The sequence below is a fragment of the Mauremys mutica genome, chromosome 18, assembly GCF_020497125.1.
Source record: "Mauremys mutica isolate MM-2020 ecotype Southern chromosome 18, ASM2049712v1, whole genome shotgun sequence".
In the NCBI taxonomy this organism is placed as follows: Eukaryota; Metazoa; Chordata; order Testudines; family Geoemydidae; genus Mauremys; species Mauremys mutica.
Window position 1 is genome coordinate 4991645 of NC_059089.1, and position 22503 is coordinate 5014147.

At 45.8% G+C, this 22503-nt stretch overlaps 1 protein-coding gene across 3 annotated transcripts in view; it reads left to right on the plus strand.

The window, feature by feature from the left end:
- PNPLA7 (patatin like phospholipase domain containing 7) overlaps nucleotides 1-22503 on the plus strand; it is a 420389-nt gene that overhangs the window by 254002 nt on the left and 143884 nt on the right. For all 3 annotated transcript variants that reach the window (XM_044993121.1, XM_044993122.1, XM_044993123.1), the window contains 4 exons: nucleotides 10644-10793; nucleotides 16904-16967; nucleotides 18538-18706; nucleotides 20164-20346. In XM_044993121.1, the coding sequence (XP_044849056.1) occupies nucleotides 10644-10793; nucleotides 16904-16967; nucleotides 18538-18706; nucleotides 20164-20346 (566 nt within the window). The remainder of the gene's footprint in view (nucleotides 1-10643; nucleotides 10794-16903; nucleotides 16968-18537; nucleotides 18707-20163; nucleotides 20347-22503) is intronic.

Sequence of the window (22503 nt, forward strand, 5' to 3'; positions counted from 1 at the left end):
ATATGTTTACAGTTAGACATATGAATACACATATTGTTTGCTTGTCCTCTGCTTACCAAGCAATCCAGATGGCTGTATATTAGTGACCTGTCCTCTTCATTGGTGTCATCTGCAAACTTTATCAGCGATGATTTTATGTTTTTTTCCAGCTCATTAATCAAAATGTTAAATGGCATAGGGTGAAGAACTCAATACCTGCAGGACCCCACTAGTGATAGTTCCCTATTTATAATACATTTTAATCAATTTAATACATTTTAATCAATTTAATATTATACCTTTTTAGTTTTTTAATTAAAATATCATGCAATACCTTACAGAAGTCTAAATATGTTACATCAACACTATTACTTGTATCAACCAGACTTGTAATCTCATCAAAAAAAGATATTGAGTTAGTTTGATAGGATCCGTTTTCCATAAACCCATAAGTTTGTGCTGAGCCAACCAGCCAAAGTAAAAGGAGCATAGGGAACATGTGTTAACTATTTTCTGAACTGCGTAATTTGAAAGCAGTGAGCATTTTGAACTTTGAACCCTCACGATTTTCAAATTCACCAGAAACAAAAAGAGAAATATCTAATTGTGTTGTATGTGTATTTGGAAAGGGACCCGGGTGTTCAGATTGTTGCCTAAACGATAAATGAAATGTATATATGGTCAAATGAAAAATTGAATGCAGTGAATTATCTCTTATTTAGTATCTACTGTGTGTTATGTTTATATATTTATGATAATTTTCCAGGCTATTCTACATTAGCTGTTCCTTCAGAATTTTCCATAACCGGGGGTCTAGGGACCTGTGAAATGGGATCGAGATCATTAGACATAATTGATGCTTTTGACAAAGAAATAGCTCTTGCCATGCTGGCTTGTGCTCCCTAAGCAACAGAACAATTGGGGCTCTAAAGTTAGGGCCAGTGTTAAGAGGTAGCAAGCAGGGCAATTGCCCAGGACCCCACCTCATAGGGGGCTCTGCGAAGCTATCTTATAGGTGGTGGGGCTTGGCCTCTGGCTCCCACCCGGTGGTGGGGCCTCAGGGAGGGAGTGCTACCTCCACCCCCGACTCACTTCAGTGAGCCAACCAGCCTGTGGGTCAGTATCAACTCCTCTGCTCCCAATTCTGGCCCCACCCCAAGAGACTGTTGCACACACCTTACCCCCTGAAAACCTGAGAGGGGAGGAGTAGGTATTGGGGGAGCGCAACCAAAATTGTAACTCAAAGGGGGGACTTGGCTCAAAACGTTTGAAAATCTCTGTACTAAAGTCTAACAAAAAAAATTAAAACTGTATTGCAGAACAAATTTTTATTGCATTTTTTTGCAAACTCATTTGCTTACTGAATTGCAGCTTCATTGTGTTTCTATGATTTGTTATATCTGCACTTTGAAAGAACAAATTGCTCGCTGTAATGTTCTCTCGTTCTCCCGCTCGGAGGGAGGCCATTCAGTCTGGTCCTGTCTGGCCAGGACCAGAGTCTGCGGGACATCCATGAGCCCACAATAGGGCTGGGCGATCAGTAGTCCCAGGCAGGCTTTCCTTGGTTTTGGGTGGCTGTCAGCCCTTAAACCAAGTCTATCGGGGCTGGCTTTGGCCTGGGCAGAGCTCAGGCATCCAGCAAACAGTCTACTGGTGAGCTGAGGCCTGGGCTTGAGTAGGCTAAGGTTGCCAGCAAGCAAAACAGTCTTTCAGGGCTGGCTTTAGCCTGGGCATGGCTCAGGCAGCCAGCAAAGCAGCAGTCTCTAAGGGTATGTCTACACTAGGAAATTAGGTCAAATTTATAGAAGTTGATCTTTAGAAAGCAATTTTATACAGTTGATTGTGTAGGTCCCCACTAAGAGCAGTAGGTCGGCGGAGTGCATCCTCAATTCCGTGGCTAGCATTGATGCATGGAGTGGTGCACTGTGGGTAGCTATCCCACAGTTCCCACAGTCTCCGCCGCCCGTTGGAATTCTGGGTTAAGCTCCCAATGCCTGATGGGGCAAAAACATTGTTGTGGGTGGTTTCCGGTACATGTCGTCAGTCGCCCCTCCCTCCATGAAAGCAACGGCAGAGAATTGTTTCGCGCCTTTTTTCCATGCAGACGCCATACCACGGCAAGCACGGAGCCCGCTCAGCTCACCGCTGCTGTTGTGAGCATTGTAAACACCTCGCACATTATCCTGCAGTATGTGCAGAACCTGCAAAAGCAGATGAGGAGGCGACAACAGCACAATCACGATAGTGATGAGGACATGGACACAGACTTCTCTCAAAGCACGGGCCCTGGCAATTTGGACATTGGTAATGGGGCAGGTTCATGCCGTGGAACACCGATTCTGGGCCCGAGAAACAAGCACGGACTGGTGGGACTGCATAGTGTTGTAGGTCTGGGATGATTCCCAGTGGCTGCGAAACTTTTGCATGCGTAAAGGCACTTTCATGGAACTTTGTGGCTTGCTTTCCCCTGGCCTGAAGCGCAGGAATAGCAAGATGAGAGCAGCCCTCACAGTTGAGAAGCAAGTGGCGATAGCCCTCTGGAAGCTTGTAATGCCAGACAGCTACCCTTTAGTCGGGAATCAATTTAGAGTGGGTAAATCTACTGTGGGGGCTGCTGTGCTGCAAGTAGCCAACGCAATCACTGAGCTGAGGGTAGTGACTCTGGGAAATGTGCAGGTCATAGTGGATGGCTTTGCTGCAATGGGATTCCCTAACTGTGGTGGAGTGATAGATGGAACGCATATCCCTATCTTGGGACTGGACCACCTTGGCAGCTAGTACATAAACTGCAAGGAGTACTTTTCAATGGTGTTGAAAGCACTGGTGGATCACAAGGGACGTTTCACCGGCATCAACGTGGGATGGCCGGGAAAGGTACATGCATCTTCAGGAACTCTGGTCTGTTTGAATAGCTTCAGGAAGGGACTTACTTCCCAGACCAGAAAATAACCATTGGGGATGTTGAAATGCCTATAGTTATCCTTGGGGACCCAGCCTGCCCCTTAATGCCATGGCTCACGAAGCCGGACATAGGCACCCTGGAGCTGTTCAACTATAGGCTGAGCAAGTGCAGAATGGTGGTAGAATGTGCATTTGGACGTTTAAAAGCGCACTGGCGCAGTTTACTGACTCGGTTAGACCTCAGCAAAACCAATATTCCAATTGTTATTGCTGCTTGCTGTGTGCTCCACAATATCTGTGAGAGTAAGGGGGAGACCTTTATGCCGGGGTGGGAGGTTGAGGCAAATCACCAGGCCACTGATTTACGCGCAGCCAGACACCAGGGCAATTAGAAGAGCCAGCAGTGTGCGCTGCGTATCAGAGAAGCTTTGAAAACCAGTCTCATGACTGGCCAGGCTACGGTTTGACAGTTCTGTTTGTTTCTCTTGATGAAAACCCACCCCCTTGGTTCACTCTACTTCCCTGTAAGCCAACCACCCTCCTTCCTTCGATCACCGCTTGCAGAGGCAATAAAGTCATTATTGTTTCAAATCATGCATTCTTTATTAATTCATCACACAAATAGGGGGATAACTGCCAAGGTAGCCCGGAAGAGGTTGGGGAGGAGGGCAGCACTGGTGGGGTGGTGGAGGAGGGAAGGACAAGGCCACACTGCACTTCAAAACTTATTGAATGCCAGCCTTCTGTTGCTTGGGCAGTTCTCTTGGGTGGAGTGGTTTGGTACCCGGAGGCTGCTCTCCCCACCCCCCTGAGTTCTTGGGCGTCTGGGTGAGGAGGCTATGGAACTTGGGGAAGAGGGCATGTGGTTACACAGGGGCTGCAGCGGTGGTGTGTGCTCCTGCTGCCTTTCCTGCAGCTCCACCAGACGCCAGAGCATATCAGTTTGATCCCCTAGTAGCCTCAGCATTGCATCCTGCCTCCTCTCATTGCACTGCCGCCATCTCTCCTCTTGTGCCCACCACCTCTCATCTCGCTCAATCCCGCCTGTCCTTGCGTTCATTTTCTGCTTTTCTGGACTCTGACATTGTTTGCCTCCACGCATTCTGCTGAGCTCTTTCAATGCGGGAGGACTGCATGAGCTCAGAGAACATTTCATCGCGAGTACGTTATCTGCATTAGCATCTGGGACGGAAATGATATGGGGAGCATTGAAACATTTGCAGCTGCAGGAGATAAAAAAGGGAGAATAGTATTTAAAAAGACACATTTTAGAGAACAATGGGTAGACTCTTTCACGGTGAACCAAGCTGTTAACATTACATAGCACAGATGCTTTCGGTACAAGTTTGCATTTTGCCTCTTATATTGAGGGCCTGTCAGTTTGGTTTGAGAGATCACAGACGCAGGGCCGGGCAACAGAATTCGGCTTGCAGGCAGACATGGTAAGCCACAGTCTTTCGGCTTCTTTAACCTTCATAACATGTGGGAATAGTTTCAAACAGCAGTGCCCTCCTTTCCCATACCAAGCACCCGTTGGGTTGGCCATTTAAAAGGAGGGGCTGTACTGGCCGCAAATGCATCCCGAGTCTTCAGGGCAAAGTAATCATTAAACACACTTGCTTTTAAACCATGCATTATATTTACAAAGGCACGCTCATCATAGGTGCATTCTCTGGCTTCATGGTCCGTGAGCCTGCCTTGGGAGGGTTGGGAGGGTATTGGCTCCAGGGTGATAAACAGTTCCTGGCTGTCGGGGAGAATGGTTTCTCCGCTTGCGTACTGTGCACTATGCTCCTCCTCCTCCACCTCCTCATCTTCCTCATCCCTGTTGCATGAGACTCTCCCCTTGCAGGTGTCCATGGACAGGGGTGGGGTAGTGGTAGGGCCCCCCCTAGAATTGCATGCAGCTCATCATAGAAGTGGCATGTCTGGGGCTCTGACCCGGAGCAGCCATTTGCCTCTTTTTGGTTTTTTGGTAGGCTTGCCTGACCTCCTTAAATTTCACGTGGCACTGCTGCAGGTCCCTATTGTAACCTCTGTCCATCATACCCTTGGAGATATTTTCAAATATTTTGGCATTTAGTCTTTTGGAACGGAGTTCTGATAGCACGGATTCATCTCCCCATACAGCGATCAGATCCAGTACCTCCCATTCAGTCCATGCTGGAGCTCTTTTGCGATTCTGGGACTGCATGGTCACCTGTGCTGATGAGCTCGCCATGCTGGCCAAACAGGAAATGAAATTCAAAAGTTCCTGGGGCTTTTGCTGTGTACCTGGCTAGTGCATCTGAGTTGAAAGTGCTGTCCAGAGCGGTCACAATGGAGCACTCTGGGATAGCTCTGGAGGCCAATATCATCGAATTGCATCTACACTACCCCAAATTCGACCCAGCGATGTCGATTTAAATTGATCTAATGCTGCTAAATTAGACCAGAGCCTCCTTGCACAGTGTAGGGAGTCAGCCACCCCGGCGTGGGGTGATAGAGAGACATGGGCCCACCCTACTCCACCACTTCCCAGCCCAGGGCCCTGGCAGGGGCAGGATTGCGCCCCCCGCATCGGCGGGGATCCAGCCACAACACGCCGACTGAGCCACATCTGGCTGTGCAGCCAGCTGCTCCGTGGCTGCCCCTGGGCCACTTCCTGCCACTCCAGGGTTCAGTACCTCTGGCCTCCAGGCCTCTTCCAGCTTCTCGGGGTACACAGCGGCAGGCACTCCAGGCCAGTCCTCATCGGTGTCTGTGGATTGGGGCAGCCAGGTGAGGGTTTCTCTCGGGGATGCAGCCGAAGCAGCAGATCATCCTTCTCCTCTGCAGGCTCCCCTCCAACTGTGCTGCAGGACCGGCCTTTTATACTTCTGGCCACGCCCCGGTACTTCCGGCGAGGGGGGCGGGGCGATCTAGGCTCTGCCCTTCATGGAAAGTGTAAGGATCCTTCGCTCTCCTGCTCGGAGGGAGGCCACTCGGTCTCACTACACTCGCGTGCGATTGGTGTTGGATTGAAGAGAGATAGTGGAGTAAAATTAGGTGATCACGGAGGTGAGTCCAGGATTTGGGGTGTTTGAAAAAAGTACTTTTTTTCTGTTAAAATTACATTGTTTAATTTAAACAAAATCACTAATAAGTTATATAAAATTAAGGAGGGAAAAGTAGAGCCAGAGAAGAAATGCTCATATCCCAGTGGTGCTTAAAAAAGATGTGCTGCTGAGGAAAAGGCCAAACGCTTGGGAAAATATCCTAAATTAGCTACATTCTTCACACCATAGGAGGCAGAAAGTGGGGAGTGTTTGACTTCTGTCACTCTGTCCACTGAGAAGTCACCTTTGAATTTTGAGGAGCAAGCTGAAACTGGGGAAAAGGTTCAAGCCAAGTCTGAGGACACTGATCTGTGAGGCGAGTCCACTGAGGTCATTCTGACATTGTCTGATGACCCAACACTATCACCAGAAAGAATAACTGACAACCAGAGATGTGAACTTGTTCAAAGCAGGCCAAACAAATACTGGATATTGAATTACCAAAAAAAAAAAAATGCCGTTCCCCGATGCTTTACAAAGGCAAACTATTAGATTAACCTTAAAAATGGTGACACAATTCTCTGATCATGGCTTCTGTTTTCAATGTCAGAAGATAAAGTATTTTTTGTTTTTGTTGTACTCTTTCTGGAAAATGCAATCGTTCCTTTTTGAAGGACAGCTTCAGTGCATGGAAGTGCATTCATTCTTGTCTCAAAGAGCGTGAACGCTTCTCAGCACATTTGTGCAGTATGGAGGCATGCTGGGAAAGCAGGGATCAGTGACTGTCAGTTACACTCAGTGTTGTTAATCATTGTCAATTGGGGTGTCTAATTTGCCTCTGGTGATGTTAAACTACATCTACGCTGAAAAGTAGTTGGATCTATACCCAAGCCTAAGCATTGCATTGCATCTCCTTTTGACTGTACCCATAACCATGGCCTCAGGAGAGAGAAGCTTCTCACATTTAAAGTTACTGAAGATCTATTCACAAGGTCATCTGAATGGTCTGTCTGAGGGTACGTCTACACTACGGGATTATTCCGAATTTTCATAAACCGGTTTTGCAAAACAGATTGAATAAAATCAAGTGCGCGCGGCCACACTAAACACATTAAATCGGTGGTGTGCGTCCACGGTCCGAGGCTAGCGTCGATTTCTGGAGCGTTGCACTGTGGGTAGCTATTCCGTAGCTATCCCATAGTTCCCGCAGCCTCCCCCGCCCCTTGGAATTTCCGGGTTGAGATCCCAGTGCCTGATGGGGCAAAAATCATTGTCACGGGTGGTTCTGGGTAAATGTCGTCAGTCACTCCTTCCTCTGGGAAAGCAACGGCAGACAAGCATTTCGTGCCTTTTTTCCCTGGATTGCCCTGGCAGATGCCATAGCATGGCAATCATGGAGCCTGTTTTGCCTTTTGTGACTGTCACCGTATGTGTAATAGATGCCGCTCACAGAGGCGATTCAGCAGCGCTACACAGAAGCATGCTTTTGCTTTTGCATGACAGCAGAGATGGTTACTAGCCATACTGTACCATCTACCACACCATAAATTGGTAATAAGATGATCATGGTTACCAGTCCTTTTGCACTGTGCCATTTGCTGCTGTCATAAGTGCCCCTGGCTAATCAGCCAGGGGCGCAAAAGCCAAAATTGGGAATGACTCCCTGAGTCAATCCCTCCTTTTTGGTATCTAAAAATAGAATCAGTCCTGCCTAGAATATGGGCAAGTGTACTAGAGAACCACTGTATCATAGAACCAGAGAGCACAGCTCCTCTGTGTCAGATCCTGCAGAAATTATGAGCTGTATGCTGTTCACAGGGGGTGCTCCTGCAACAACCCCACCTGTTGATTCCGTTCTTCCCCCAGCCTTTCGGGGCTACCATAGCATTGTACCCCCACTTGTGTGATGAAGTAATAAAGAATGCAGGAATAAGACACGGTGACTTGTTAGTGAGAAATGAGTGGAAGGCAGCCTCCAGCTGCTATGATAGTCCAGACAGGACAGTAAGGAGTGTGGAGGAGAGGAGCCCAGCATCCCGCTGCTAGTCCAGGGGCAATTGAATCTTTTCTTTACACATGAAGAGTGGGGGCTGATGGAGCTCAGCCCCCTGTTGCTATGATGAGGACGGTTACCAGCCATACTGTACCATCTACCAGGAAAAATTAGGACCAGGCGCCCTTGATTGACCTTACCGATGCTAGTCGGCATGGTTACCAGTCCTTTTGCACTGCCCCATGTACCAATAGGCTGATGATGACGATGGATATCAGCCATATTGCACCATCAGCCACCCATGGCGGGGGTACGGGGGGAGCAAGGATATTGGCGTTGAGTGCTGCAGCATCGCATCTATCTGCAGCATTCAATAAAGATAGGGTGACATGTAAAAGAGTCAACAGAGGATTGTTTTCCCTTTCACTTCTGGGAGTGGGTGGGGAGGTGCGTAGATTGCCGAGCCCTGACCCACCGTGGACACTGTGTTTGACCCTAGAAGCATTTGGAGCTCAGCCAAGAATGCAAATACTTTTCGGAGACTGCAGGAACTGTGGGATAGCTTGAGTCCTCCAGTCCATGAGCATCCATTTGATTCTTTGGCTTTCCGTTACGCTTGTCACGCAGCAGTGCGCTGAGCCCCTGCTATGGCGTCTGTCTGGAGATTTTTTAAAAATGATTTTGAATTTCGTCTTCTGTAACGGAGCGCTGATAGAACAGATTTGCCTGCCCTTACAGCGATCACGTCCGCATGGTCCATGCGGGAGCTCTTTCTTTATTTTGATTTTTAACTGCATCGCCACACATGCTGATCGGAGCTCCACGCTGGGCAAACAGGAAATATTCAAAAGTTCGCGGGGCTTTTCCTGTCTACCTGGACACTGCATCCGAGTTCAGATTGCTGTCCAGAGCGGTCAGTGGTGCACTGTGGGATACCGCCCGGAGGCCAATACCGTCGATCTGCGGCCACACTAACCCTAATCCGATATGGTAATACCGATATTAGCGCTACTCCTCTCGTTAGGGAGGAGTACAGAAACCGGTTTAAAGAGCCCTTTATACCGATATAAAGGGCCTCTCAGTGTGGACGGGTGTGGCGTTAAATCGGTTTTACGCTCCTAAAACCGGTTTAAACGCCTAGTGTAGACCAGGCTTGAGACTTCAGTTGAACACGAAATTTGTTGCAAGTTTGACATCTCCAAAATAATTGAAGAATTTGCCTCCTCAAAAGCAAGGAGGGTCCACTTCTAAGTGATTTAGATGAGTTTGTCAATGTGTTCTGATTTGGTTATTTTCTTGCATAAAATTCATTTTTATACTGTATTACTATGATTATTATGAATGGCAATAGTAGCAGTAATCATAGTAGTATGCTTCTGGGGGAATTTTGCACCACTGCAGTTCTCAGCACAGCCTGAAAGAAGGAGTTGGCGTGCAGGAAACTCCCTACAACCCGGGGACCCAGCATCAGGCTGTTTCTCCCTCTGGACCCCTAGGTTCTTGAGGGTAGGAGTGCAGGTGTCTGGCCTGGGGCGGGGGCACTCCGCAGCTGGAATCTTAGGGAGAGGGGGTGCGGGTATCTGGGTTGGGTGTGCGCCCCATGGCTGGGCTCTGGGGGTGAGGGGAGGGAGCAGAGAAACAGGAACTCAGTTGTTGTAGGGTTTCTTTAACTGTACTCCTGGAGGAATTTTTGTGTGTGTCACATACTTGCTGACAGGTATTTTGAAATAAATTACCAAAATAATTGAAATTAGTGTGATTATATAATGTTATTTTGACAAATAAAATATGCAGAATTTTAAAATATCGGGTGCAGAATTTTTTTGTCACAGAATTTCCCCAAAAGTAGTAGTAATATGACTGTTACAATATTGATCAAAACATTCCAGAAATCCAATGTGTAAGCCGGTAAGGAAGGCAGAATGAGGTCCCACTCCTTAGTTTCAGTCCTGAGCCCCAGTGAGTCTAACGCCAGCCTGTGTAAAGTAGGAATCTTCACGTTTAATACCAGAAAGTAAAGTACTGCAGGGTTCTGGTAAGATGTGCTTGTTCACTCACCTTAATGCAGACATCAAGAAAGCTGCTTAATAGGAACCTGCAGTTATTAGTGTGAAAAGTGTGAGAGCACTTTCTTGTGGAAATGTCCCTTCCTTATCATGTTCCCTCAATGGTCTGGAATTCCCCACCACAAATGTAAAAAGAAAGGACAATGGAGATTTCAAATGTTAATATGGACCATATCTGAAATGACCTCCTGGATATTTATTTCCCTGATTGGGAAGACTATACAAAGTGTGGGTTGATTCTTGGAATCCTTTGACCCATGGAAATAGGTTGTTATTTTTTGTTAACTAAATGAGTTCTTTCCCAGGCCAAGAGGATGCCTGCTGTCTAAGTTCATTATGCCAGGGCTGAGCTCTGATAGGTTGAGAAGCATCTTCCGTCTCTCAGGAGAGCCTGGATTAGGTGAAAATGCATCCCACTTCACCTAGTCTCAGAATCTGAATTCTGACATTGCCTGAATTTTACCCACAGCCTGCCCCTTCAGTAACTGAAAATAAGAGTCTGCATGCAGCCTGTCTAGAATGGAATAGTCTGTAACCTTCACCTTGGCATAAATAGAGAATATTGTGCATCTAATAGATTAAATAATTCAATAATTATTTCCCTGTAGCCTGACAATTGAAAAGGAGACCTAGTACCAAGTGGGGATGCAGCTTTCTGGTTGGCTAACTACATAATTTTTTTGGCAGGTCATCCTCTTGGATTGCATACCACTGGCAGCCAGTGGGATGCTGGAAACCCTGCCAACAACCTCTCCACCGTAGCAATCATGCCAGTGTCTGAAGAGGTACCACTTACTGCCTTTACTTTGGAGCTCAAACACGCTCTCAGCGCTATTGGTAAGAGCTTGTCTGCAAATGTTACTGCAAATCGTAATGTTCTAGCAAAGCACCAGTCAGGCTGTCTATCACTGTGTATGACAGGCTGCTGCTTGGGCTTGGAAGGGAAATTGTGCAACGAGGGCACAGAATGAGGCATTTTATTAGGTAAAAGAAAATCATGTCTGTTGTCATGAAAGTCTTTTCCCAGGATTTTAAAAACTAATTATTGCTTCTTTTAATTAATCCTTTCTCTCCTGCTTTTAATGTAATTGGAGAAACTCCATGGTACAGTGCAAGCCCTGTGATTCCTGAGAGGCATCTGAACTCAGTCAGTAATATGCATTAGTTATTGTAATCATGGGGGAGTTCCAGGAGTTGCTGTTTCAAACAAGATTGTCCTTTGAAATGCACGGTCTTGTGAATATGTAACACCAAATTCTCGTTTAGGAATACGATACAATACACAGAGTCTAAATTATAAACCTGGAGAGAACTCCCCCTCCCCTTTTCTTTTTCAGTAAAACAAAGTACAGCAATAGAAATAAAGAGATTACTTCAGCAAAACACACAACTGCCAATGCAGAAATAAAAGTAAAAAAAATACTAGTTCGCCTTTTTAATACTCACTAGACTGAATAGAAGAACAATACTGCAGAAACCTGGGAGGACTTGATTAAGATGTCTGGACTCCCTTAACTCCCAAGAGAGACTCTCTTCAAAACAAAGAACACAGAAAAAAACTTCCCTCCACAGAGATTTGAAATTATCTTGTCCCTGATTGGTCCTCTGGTCAGGTGTTCCTCAGGTACTGCTTTTTAACTCTTTGCAGGTAGAAGAGACCTTAACCCTTAACTAACTGTGTTTATGACAGCATGGAAGCATGTCCTCTGGAATGGTGGCCGAAATATGAAGGGACATACGAATGTTTAGCATATCTGGCACATAAGTGCAACGCTGGCTACAAAAGTGCCATGCGAATGCCTGTTCTCACTTTCTGGTAACATTGTAAGTAAGAAGCAGGCAGCATTATCTCCTGTAAATGTCAACAGACTTGTTTGTCTTAGTGATTGGCTGAAGGAGAAGTAGACTGAGTGAAAACTAAAGTTTTGCATTGTTTTGTTTTTGAGTGCAGTTATGTTACAAAAAAAAACTACATTTGTAAGTTACACTTTCACGATAGAGATTGTACTACAGTACTTGTATGAGGTAAATTGAAAAATACTTTCTTATCATTTTTACAGTGCAAATATTTGTAATAAAAATAATATAAAGTGAGCTCTGTACACTTTGTATTCTGTGTTGTAAGTGAAATCAATATATTTGAAAATACAGAAAAACATCCAAAATATTTAGTACATTCCAATTGGTCTTCTATTGTTTAACAGTGTGGTTAAAACTGCGGTTAATTTTGATTAATTTTTTTAATCTCAATTAATTTTTTTGAGTTAATCGCATGAGTTAACTGTGATTAATCGACATCCCTAATAAGAATCTATCTAAGGCTAAGCCTACTGGAGGCCATAAGTCTTACTTTTTTTGTTAGTGTTCAAATAAATTAACGCTTTAAAATATTTGACCATTTTGACAATATTTTGACTGGACAATTGACCACTTATTTTTGGACTATTCAAATGTCAACCCCTACTACTTTGGCACATTGGAACCCTGTAGTGAGGTTCACTGTAATATAAACAATAATGAAATCTGATCTCCCACTGTGAAATCTGGTGTTTTGTATGCTTTCATAGAATCATAGAATATCAGGGTTGGAAGGGACTTCTGGAGGTCATCTAGTCTAACCCCCTGCTCAAAGCAGGACCAATCCCCAGCTAAATCATCCCAGCCAGGGCTTTGTCAAGCCTGACCTTAAAAACCTCTAAGGAAGGAGATTCCACCACCTCCCTAGGTAACCCATTCCAGTACTCCAGATGAGGCCTCCCCAATGTCAAATAGAGGGGAATGATCACGTCTCTCAATCTGCTGGCAATGCCCCTACTTATAGAGCCCAAAATGCAGTTAGCCTTCTTGGCAACAAGGGCACACTGTTGACTCATATCCAGGTTCTCGTCCACTGTAACCCCTAGGTCCTTTGCTGCAGAACTGCTTCCTAGCCATTCGGTCCCTAGTCTGTAACAGTGAATGGGATTCTTCCGCCCTAAGTGCAGAACTCTGCACTTGTCCTTGTTGAACCTCATCAGATTTCTTTTGGCCCAATCCTCTAATTTGTCTAGGTCCCTCTGTTTCCTATCCCTATCCTCCAGCGTACCTACCACTCCTCCCAGTTTAGTGTCATCTGCAAACTTGCTGAGAGTGCATTCCATGCCATCCTCCAGATCATTAATGAAGATATTGAATAAAACCGGCCCCAGGACCGACCCTTGGGGCACTCCACTTGAAACCGGCTCCCAACTAGACATGGAGCCATTGATCACTACCTATTGAGCCCGATGATCTAGCCAGCTTTCTATCCACCTTATAGTCCATTCATCCATCCCATACTTCTTAACTTTTACCCTATACTATCCAGATTTCACAGGGGAGACTAGCATTTCTCAAATTGGGGGTCCTGACCCAAAAGGGAGTTGCAGGGGGTCACAAGGTTATTTTAGGGGGCTCATACTATTGCCTCCCTTACTTCTGCACTGCCGTCAGAGCTGGTTGGCTGGAGAGCGCCAGCTGTTGGCCGGACGCCCAGCTCAGAAGGCAGTGCCCTGCCAGCAGCAGCACAGAAGTAAGGATGGCAGTACCATACCATGTCATCCTTACTTCTGTGCTACTGCCTTCAGAGCTGGACAGCCGGAGAGTGGCAGCTGTTGACTGACTGCCCAGCTCTGCAGGCAGCAATGCAGAAGGGTGGCAATACCATACCATGCCATCCTTACTTTTGTGCTGCTGCTGGCAGCAGCTCTGCCTTCAGAGCCAGCTGCCCAGCTCTGAAAGCAGCAGAGCAGAAGTAAGGGTAGCAGTACCTCTCCCTACAATAATCTGACCCCCCACAACTCCTTTTGGGGTCAGGACCCCTACAATTACACCACCATGACATTTCAGCTTTAAATAGCTGAAATCATGAAATTTATGATTTTTTAAATCCTCTGACCATGAAATTGACCAAAATGGACCATGAATTTGGTAGGGCCTTAATCATGCGTAATTAAAGCGAAAAGAGGCAGCGTTAAGGAGGTGCATGCCACTTTGTCTTTGTCATTTCCCATCTTTTCAGTGTCTAGCTGTGTAATTGTAACATTTTCTTAGCATCGTGTGGTTTCTGTGGGTTACGTAGAGAAATTGTGTGACTCATCTAAGGCCATATAACAAGTTATGACAGAACCAGAATTAAACTCATCAGTACCTGGTTTCCAGCACCTTGCTCAGTGCACTAAACAATACTGCTTTTTAATGCATTAAGAAATAGCATATAATTTTTAATCGATTCTATTCTTACATTAACAATAAAATGAGTTCTTACAATGGGAAAATGTTATTGCAGTGGGATTTTTATGTCATGTTTTGCTAAATATTAACAATTGTCTCTTTTACTATGTGAGAGGACCTTTCTTTTCAGCATGAGATTAATTCATTGAATTTCGCTCGTGTCTTGTGTGTGTAGGCGCACTTATTCTGGTGGGAAAACGTCACCTACAACATTTATTGCAACTAATAAAATAGAGCAGCTAATAAAAATATTGAATCAAATGGCAGGAAGAAAAAAATCTTATTCATTATGTGCATTGAAATGTTGCTTCAGTGGCATAATGGTGCTGTTCTACTGTCCATGTGCGAGACCTTAATTATGACCCAATAGTCCAATTTAGGAGCAACACTGACATATGGTGAAGGACTGCCCATTGCTGTCTTTTTGTGCTTGGAGGATGGTGACATGGAAATAAAGCCTTGTTGGGGATTTGAACAGGGAAAATGCTTATGGAAATCTTTAGAACTCCATCTGAGGAAGGGAGGCCCCAATGCCTGTGGAGGGGGGCCCTCAGTGCCCATCTTATGGGGAATAGGTGGTTCAATGATTTAGCTTGTCATTCTTAGAAACCAGGGCTTCCACAACTGAGAAAGGTGTTTGATGCTTTTAATCCACATACCTGGTGAACATTTTTGTTCATGTCACAAAAATCACTGTCACACTGAAAGGTGAACTGCCAGGCCGAAGGAAGGTTACTATTGGAGTTCCTCACAGACTGGCCTTGAGACCCATCTTATTTAACATTTTTGTAATGACTTTGGCACAAAAAGTGGGAGTGTATTAATAAAATTGGCAGATGACACAAAATTGGGAGTGGTATTGCCAATATGGAGGAGTACCAGACTGTCATATAAGACTATCTGGATGGCCTTGAAAACTGGAGTAACAGAAATGGGTTGAAATTTAATAGTGAAAAGTGCAAGGTCATGGATTTAGGGACTGTGATGGGGTGTACAAACCCCACACTAAGCAACAAGGGCTTAAGGGCTTATTTTGGGCTCAGCCACCCTGCACCTCCACACCTGCAGCAAATGCTCCATCTGCTGGAAGAATGAAAAGGCAGCGAATTAGCTCAGTTGGCAAGCAGTGCTGAAGGTGAGCAGACCTGCAGCCCACAGATCCAGCAGAGCAGAGTGAAACCTACAGGCTCTGACACAGCTGCCCAAAGGGGCCCTCTGTGAGAGAAGGGAGGACCCTCCCTAGAGACAAGCAGAGAGGGAAGTATCCTGTGGCCCTGGACAGTGGCAACTCCCTCTTGTTTCTTTTTTATTTGGATTTTCCTACCAGGCAAAGGCCTTGGACTGAGCTGACCCCGGGGAGGAGACGAGAGGAAGATGCCCAGGGAGGACAGCCTTAAGTAGCCTTGGTTGCCAGGTTACTGGTAGCCCAAAGGGCCCTGGGTCAGAGCCTGGTGAAGTGGAAGGGCCTAGGCTCCCCTCCCCACAACCCCCTTGACAGTCTGAGGTTTTGGCCATGACCACTAGGCCACGCTTCCCAATCAGACCCTGAATGGGGACCATTACAAACTGGTGGAGAACATGGGTATTCAATTCCACCCCTGAGAAGAGGAGATTGACTGGCCACCTAGGTCAGTCAAACAGCCTGATTTAGAACAACATGGGCTGGTTGGCCAGTGACAATGGAGAACAGCCAATAGCTTGATTGATGGTAAGGGCACTTACCTGGGATGTGGAAGGTCCAGGTTGAAATCTTGGGATTGAATGAGATAAATTCTCTTGCTCTCTCTTTCTTTCATTTTGACCAGAAATTTCAAAATATAAAATAAACAGGTACATGGCTGCAAAAAGTTTCTGTGTTGACAAATTTGCATTTTCAGATCGAAAAAACTGTTTTGTTGAAAATGTCATGATCAGCTCTAGTCAGGACTGATGTGCATTAGCAAAGCTCTGGGGCTTGGGGAGTTTATAGTAGGGGGTCATTGTAGGTTAACATGAATCATAGAATCACAGGACTGGAAGGGAACTTGAGAGCTCATCTAGTCCACTCATGGCAGGACTAAGTATTATCTAAACCGTCCCTGACAGGTGTTTGTCTAACCTCTTAAAAATCTACAATGAAGGAGATCTCACAGCCTCCCTAGGCAATTTGTTCCAGTGCTTAACTACCCTGATAGTTAGGAAGTTTTTCCTAATGTCCAACCTAAACTGCCCTTGCTGCAATTTAAGCCCATTGCTGCTTGTCCTGTCCTCAGAGGTTAAGAAGAACAATTTTTCTCCCTCCTCCTTGTAACAGACTTTTATGTGCTTTTATGGAAGTGCTTTGTCAGAGCTGTTTGCAGGAGCCAACCCTTCTATTCTGCGTTGACTCTAGTCCAGTGGTTCTCAACCAATTTACCATTGTGGGCTGTATATACAGCTTTCTATGTGTTCTGTGGGCTGCATCCACACAATATACATACCTGTATGGCCCTGAGGATATCACGTGGGCCGCAGCTGTGCACTGATTGGGCCACAAGCAGCCCACCGGCCATGGGTTGAGAACCACTGGGTCAGTGCTGTTGTCCCTTAAGATCTTGAAATAATGTGGATTCATTCTGCCTTTTGATAAAGTAGTGTGTATGTTCTTTTTTTCTCTGAATGACTTGTCAGCAACCAGACTGCAGGCGTTTGTGTATAACAATTTTTTATTTTCTTAGGTCCTGCTTTGCTGCTCACCAGTGATAATATCAAACAGCGGCTTGGTTCTGCTGCACTGGACAGGTACCCATTTCCCTTGACCCAGTATTTACCGAGCAATGCTAAGCAAGGCCCAAGATGCACTTGTCTAAAAATCACACACTCAGCATGGGGAATGTAATACCATTTGCTAAAATATTTACATTCCCATCAAAAAGTAAGTCAGGCATATTAACCTTTTTAAAATAGAGCTAAGTTGTTTTTTTAAAACTTTATTTTCCACAGACTCTCATTTTTTCACTTGTCAAGCATATGCTTTTTAAATAGGTGTCAGGTTAATTATCCTAGTCCTTGAATGAGTGGATGTTTTGCATTCATTTGTAAAAATGTCATGAAATGTCTGATTAATGTTAGGTAGAGGCATATCCTGGTTCTTCAGTGTGTGTGTATTTAATGGAACAAATAGCAGGAAAATAAATGGGTAAGAGAGCCTGGAAATGTTAGCTGAGACATAGACTGAACCCAGATATGAGGAACTTCTCAAGCTTGTCAGTTACAAATGTGTTAGGCTTTCTTTTCACTTAACTTCTCTGCTCAAATAGCTTAATTTCCAGTATTGTGTATTGCTTGTGAATGTCCTTACCCAGCCGGCCTGTCTGGGAATATAGAACCTGTGTCTTACCTGATTCTACAATAGCAACTTTGGTAAAGGCTCATTACAACTGGACCTTCTAGCCCAGCTTTGGTTCTGAGAGCAGGATTCCTGAAAATGGCAATACCCTACTAGTTTACAAGATTAAAGCAGAAGAACAGTGCTGCTTCTTTGCAAAGCCTGTGATAACTGCAGAGTAGCTTAGCCTTGGATTTGTTAAGGTTGTGGCCGAACCCTGAAGGTTTTAGAAGTTTTGTCGATGCTGATCCAAACTTTATAAATGTTCCTGTCTGTCCTTCCCTCTCAGAGGCTCTGGTTTCCACCTCCTCCATGTCCCCTATTAAAACTGCCAACCTTCCTCCTTCACTTCTTGAAGACCCTGTTGCAGAGCAGAGCTTCTCTGGTGGCATTGCATTCAAAGTGCACATGATCTGGGGCTCTGCACCCCAGAGAACATTACAATCCCAGGAACATGCACTGTTAGATATGGGCAGTGGCCAGGGTTCAGCTGCACCGAAAGCATCCTCAGAGGTAGCATAGGGGAGAGGGCTGCAGGGAGGGTGCTTTGGCTGTGTGGGAACGTTAAGGGAATTAATTTCTTATTCACATGTGAAGAGTGTCTCACATTTAACTTGGAGGATGGAGGAAGGTTTGGTTTGGCCTTTTTTTTTCCAGACTGGCTTTTCCCATACCAAGATGATAATGTAGCTGAGCAGCTGGGATTCTAGCAGAGGTGCAGTGGGTGGAGGGACAGATGCTTCTCCCCTGCCCCCAATGATTAGGAAGACAGTGTTTTTAAAAAAAAAAAAAAAAAAAAGAATATTTAGGTAGGTTAGATTTCAGTCCTTTCAGTCGTTAGACGCGTCCCATTTAAAAAATGTTTGGGTGACCCCAGCTTCTGTTTATAGCCTCCAACATTTCCTCTCTGGACTCAGTCCTCCACTCTGGCTGAATTCTTGCTGTGAATTGATCGTAATCGTTTTATTTGTTTGTGTCCCCCAGTATCCACGAGTACAGGCTCTCTAGCTGGCTGGGGCAGCAGGAAGATATTCACCGTATTGTGCTCTACCAGTCTGACAGCACCCTTACTCCTTGGACACAGCGCTGTATCCGACAGGCAGACTGCATCTTAATAGTAGGGTTGGGAGAACAGGAGCCTACTGTTGGAGAGGTGCGAAATGTCTTTCTTTTTATCTGAGGATGGGGGCAAAATTGCAAAACAACCTATTGTGTGACTGAGGCCTTTTTCTGGCTTTTTGTTGTATTGGATTTGATACCCCTTGGGCACAAAATAGTGCAATCAAAAGGCTGAGAAATGTACATTATCATTATTTGATAGAGGGGAGGGATAGCTCAGTGGTTTGAGCATTGGCCTGCTAAACCCAGGGTTGTGAGTTCAATCCTTGAGGGGGCCATTTGGGGAAGTGGGGTAAAAATCTGGGGATTGGTCCTGCTTTGAGCAGGGGGTTGGACTAGATGACCTGAGGTCCCTTCCAACCCTAATATTCTTTGATTATCACCTTCCCTGGAAGTTTCTTTGAATTCCTGGGAGTTTGGGGAAACCTACCACCTGCAGTATCTGTGTACATCACCTCCCTGGCTTGTCTCAGCCTTGGAACAGAACTAGTGAATAGATGGAGAATGGGAGTGCTGTAAGTTAAGCTATGATAATAATGAAAAGTGAAGAAGGAGAAAAGAATATTTGAAAAGTGTCCTCATGTAAAATAGGCTGAGAACACAATAAGCAGCAGTAAGCATGTTTAAACTTTACTTTATATCAGCTTGGGAGTAATTTCATTTTGTATGAATGTAGGAGGCTAGGAAACCACAGAAGATTTTGTTATGGCCTAGCTTAGGCAGTTCCGCTTTCTCAGCCTCCGGTTATTGTAGGACACAGCATGCTAGTTTTAACCTGCCGTAACCGGCTGGAATTGCTGCGTGGCAAGCCCCTAGGCTGTTGGCCAAAGGGGCGGCCCCGGGGGGTGGAGAGTTCCTATTGCATTATGTATGAGCTGGTTTGCTGCTGTTTGTATAAATATGAGCATGCTTTGTGTTTTGCTTTTGGACTCGGAACCAGGCCGAGTAGTAGGGCGCTAGGTTCCCCGCCTCAGTGACAGCAACGCTTGGAGTCCCTGTTGCGGATGTGTCACTTTACCTTCATTAAAGCCAATAACTCACAGTGTGTGTGGGCCTCGTTCTTACAGAGCACCCTGGGAGGGCCGGGGCCTCCCTGGAATGCAACAATTAGCATCATATGTCCACCTTGTTTAGGTGTACAGTAGGCATTATATGGAAATAGTGTTCAACTTGTTTCCTTTAAACGGCTCTTTATAAGTTCCTGCTAATCTTCTAGCAGGGAAAAATTAACTGGCTAACTTTAAGAGTAGTCATATAAATGCAAGGTGAAAGGAAGGTGAAAATATATTAGCCTAAATTACCTTTGTCTGATTTGTCCTAGTGTGCACATTTACACAGCTCTCTGCACATGCAGATGAGGTGAGAAGCAAGATGGGCATGTGGAGGAAAGTAGAGATGGTGTACTTTTGTAAGAAGTACTGTACTCTGTTAGATTGGCCCTGTACTAGTGGATAACTGATTGTCTGACTGTGTGAGTGTAATGTGCTTCAGCTAGAAAGGATGCTGGAGAACACAGCAGTTCGAGCCCAGAAGCAGCTGATCCTGCTCCATAAAGAGGATGGGCCTCTCCCTTGCCGAACTGTGGAGTGGCTCAACATGAGAAGCTGGTGCTCAGCTCATCTTCACCTCCGCTGTCCTCGTCGAGTCTTCTCCAGGAGGAGCCTGCCCAAGCTGGTAAGGGATACTTGCCTCTGTGTGTTGGTCTTCTGTCAGCATTTTCAGAACTAGCACCACATTTACTGTTCATTAAAGATAACCTGGGATAATGTCAGTGCATCATGCTGTGACCTGCAGTTGGGAAAGGTATTACCAAGATATTGTCTCCATTAACCAAGGACCTAATTCATTGTAGAAACCTAGTAGAGATCCTTGGTTTACAGCTGATTTAGGGACTGGAGGATGTATGCAGGGGTTTTGATCTGTTGGAGCCAGTGAATATGTATAACTGTTGCAGATGATACTAAACTGCTCAAGATAGTTAAGACCAAAGCAGACTGTGAAGAACTTCAAAAAGATCTCACAAAACGAAGTGATTGGGCAACAAAATGGCAAATTAAATTTAATGTGGATAAATGTAAAGTAATGCACATTGGAAAAAATAACCCCAACTGTACATACAATATGATGGGGGCTAATTTAGCTACAATGAATCAGGAAAAAGATCTTGGAGTCATTGTGGATCGTTCTCTGAAGACGTCCACGCAGTGTGTAGCAGCAGTCAAAAAAGCAAACAGTATGTTAGGAATCATTAAACAGGGGATAGAAAATAAGACAGAGAGTATCTTATTGCCCTTACATAAATCCATGGTACGCCCACATCTTGAATACTGTGTACAGATGTGGTCTCCTCATCTCAAAAAAGCTATACTGGCATTAGAAAAGGTTCTGAGAAAGGCAACTAAAATGATGAGGGGTTTGGAATGGGTCCCATATGAGGAGAGATTAAAGAGGCTAGGACTTTTCAGCTTAGAAAAGAGGAGACTAAGGGGGGATATGATACAGGTATATAAAATCATGAGTGATGTAGAGAAAGTAAATAAGGAAAAGTTATTTACTTATTCCCATAATACAAGAACTAGGGGTCATCAAATGAAATTAATGGGCAGCAGGTTTAAAACAAATAAAAGGAAGTTCTTCTTCTCACAGCACACAGTCAACCTGTGGAACTCCTTGCCTGAGGAGGTTGTGAAGGCTAGGACTGTAACAGTGTTTAAAAGAGAACTGGATAAATTCATGGAGGTTAAGTCCATTAATGGATATTAGCCAGGAAGGGTGTCTCTAGCCCAGTGGTCCCCAACCTTTTCAGCTGGCAGGCGCCAGCCGAAGGACCACTGTGGCGGTGGAGCACCCGCCGAAATGCCACCAAATTTCGGCAGCATTTCGGCGGCGACGCCGCTCGATGACATCGCTTGCCATCGACAAGCGACGTCATTGAGAGGTGTCCCTGCTGAAATTCGGGAGCGACGCCTCTCAATGACGTCACTTGTCGGTGACAAGCGTCGTCATCGAGTGGCGTCCCCGCCAAAATGCCACTGCGGCATTTCGGCGGGTGCTCTCCCAGGGGCCAGGATGTGGGCGCATTAAGATGCCCCCGCGGGCGCCGCGTTAGGGACCCCTGCTTTAGCCTCTGTTTGTCAGAGGGTGGAGATGGATGGCAGGAGAGATCACTTGAACTGTTATGTAGCCCTGTCATGGGGTGGTCCCCCTGAGAGTCCTTTCAGGCCTTAATCACAGTCCGCACCCACCCTAGGTCTCTTTCATCACCAATTTTCCTTGTATTCTTCTAGCAGACCACAGCCAGTAGTGATATTTACATCTATTATCCGTCCATAGCCAGCCCTCCTTGCTTGCTTCTAGGGAAGGGAACTGTAGTAGCAGCATCTAGTTCTGCCTGCTTCAGCCTTTCTGAAGGCTTTCTGTTCTCCCCCAGCACTACCGTCCTGCCTGCTTACATAGTCCTAGCTCAGAGGTGGGCAGATTACAGCCACATCCGGCCCGCTGGACTCTCCTGCCCGGCCCCTGAGCTCCTGGTCCTAGAGGCTAGCCCCTGGTCCCATCCCTGTTGTTCCCCCTCCCCCGCAGCCTCAGCTCACCGCGCCACAGCCAGGGCTGGCTCCAGCTTTTTTGCTGCCCCAAGCAGCAAAGGGAAAAAAACCCAAAAACCTGATTGAGCTGCCGCCAAAGAGGAAGAGACGGGGTGAAGGACTCACTGCCGAATTTCCACTGAAGACTAAAATGGGGCGCTTGAGCTGCCGCCGAAATGCTACTCCAGTAACGGACGGAGTGCTCCCCGTTTCTATTGGCCGCCCCAGGCACCTGCTTCTGTCGCTG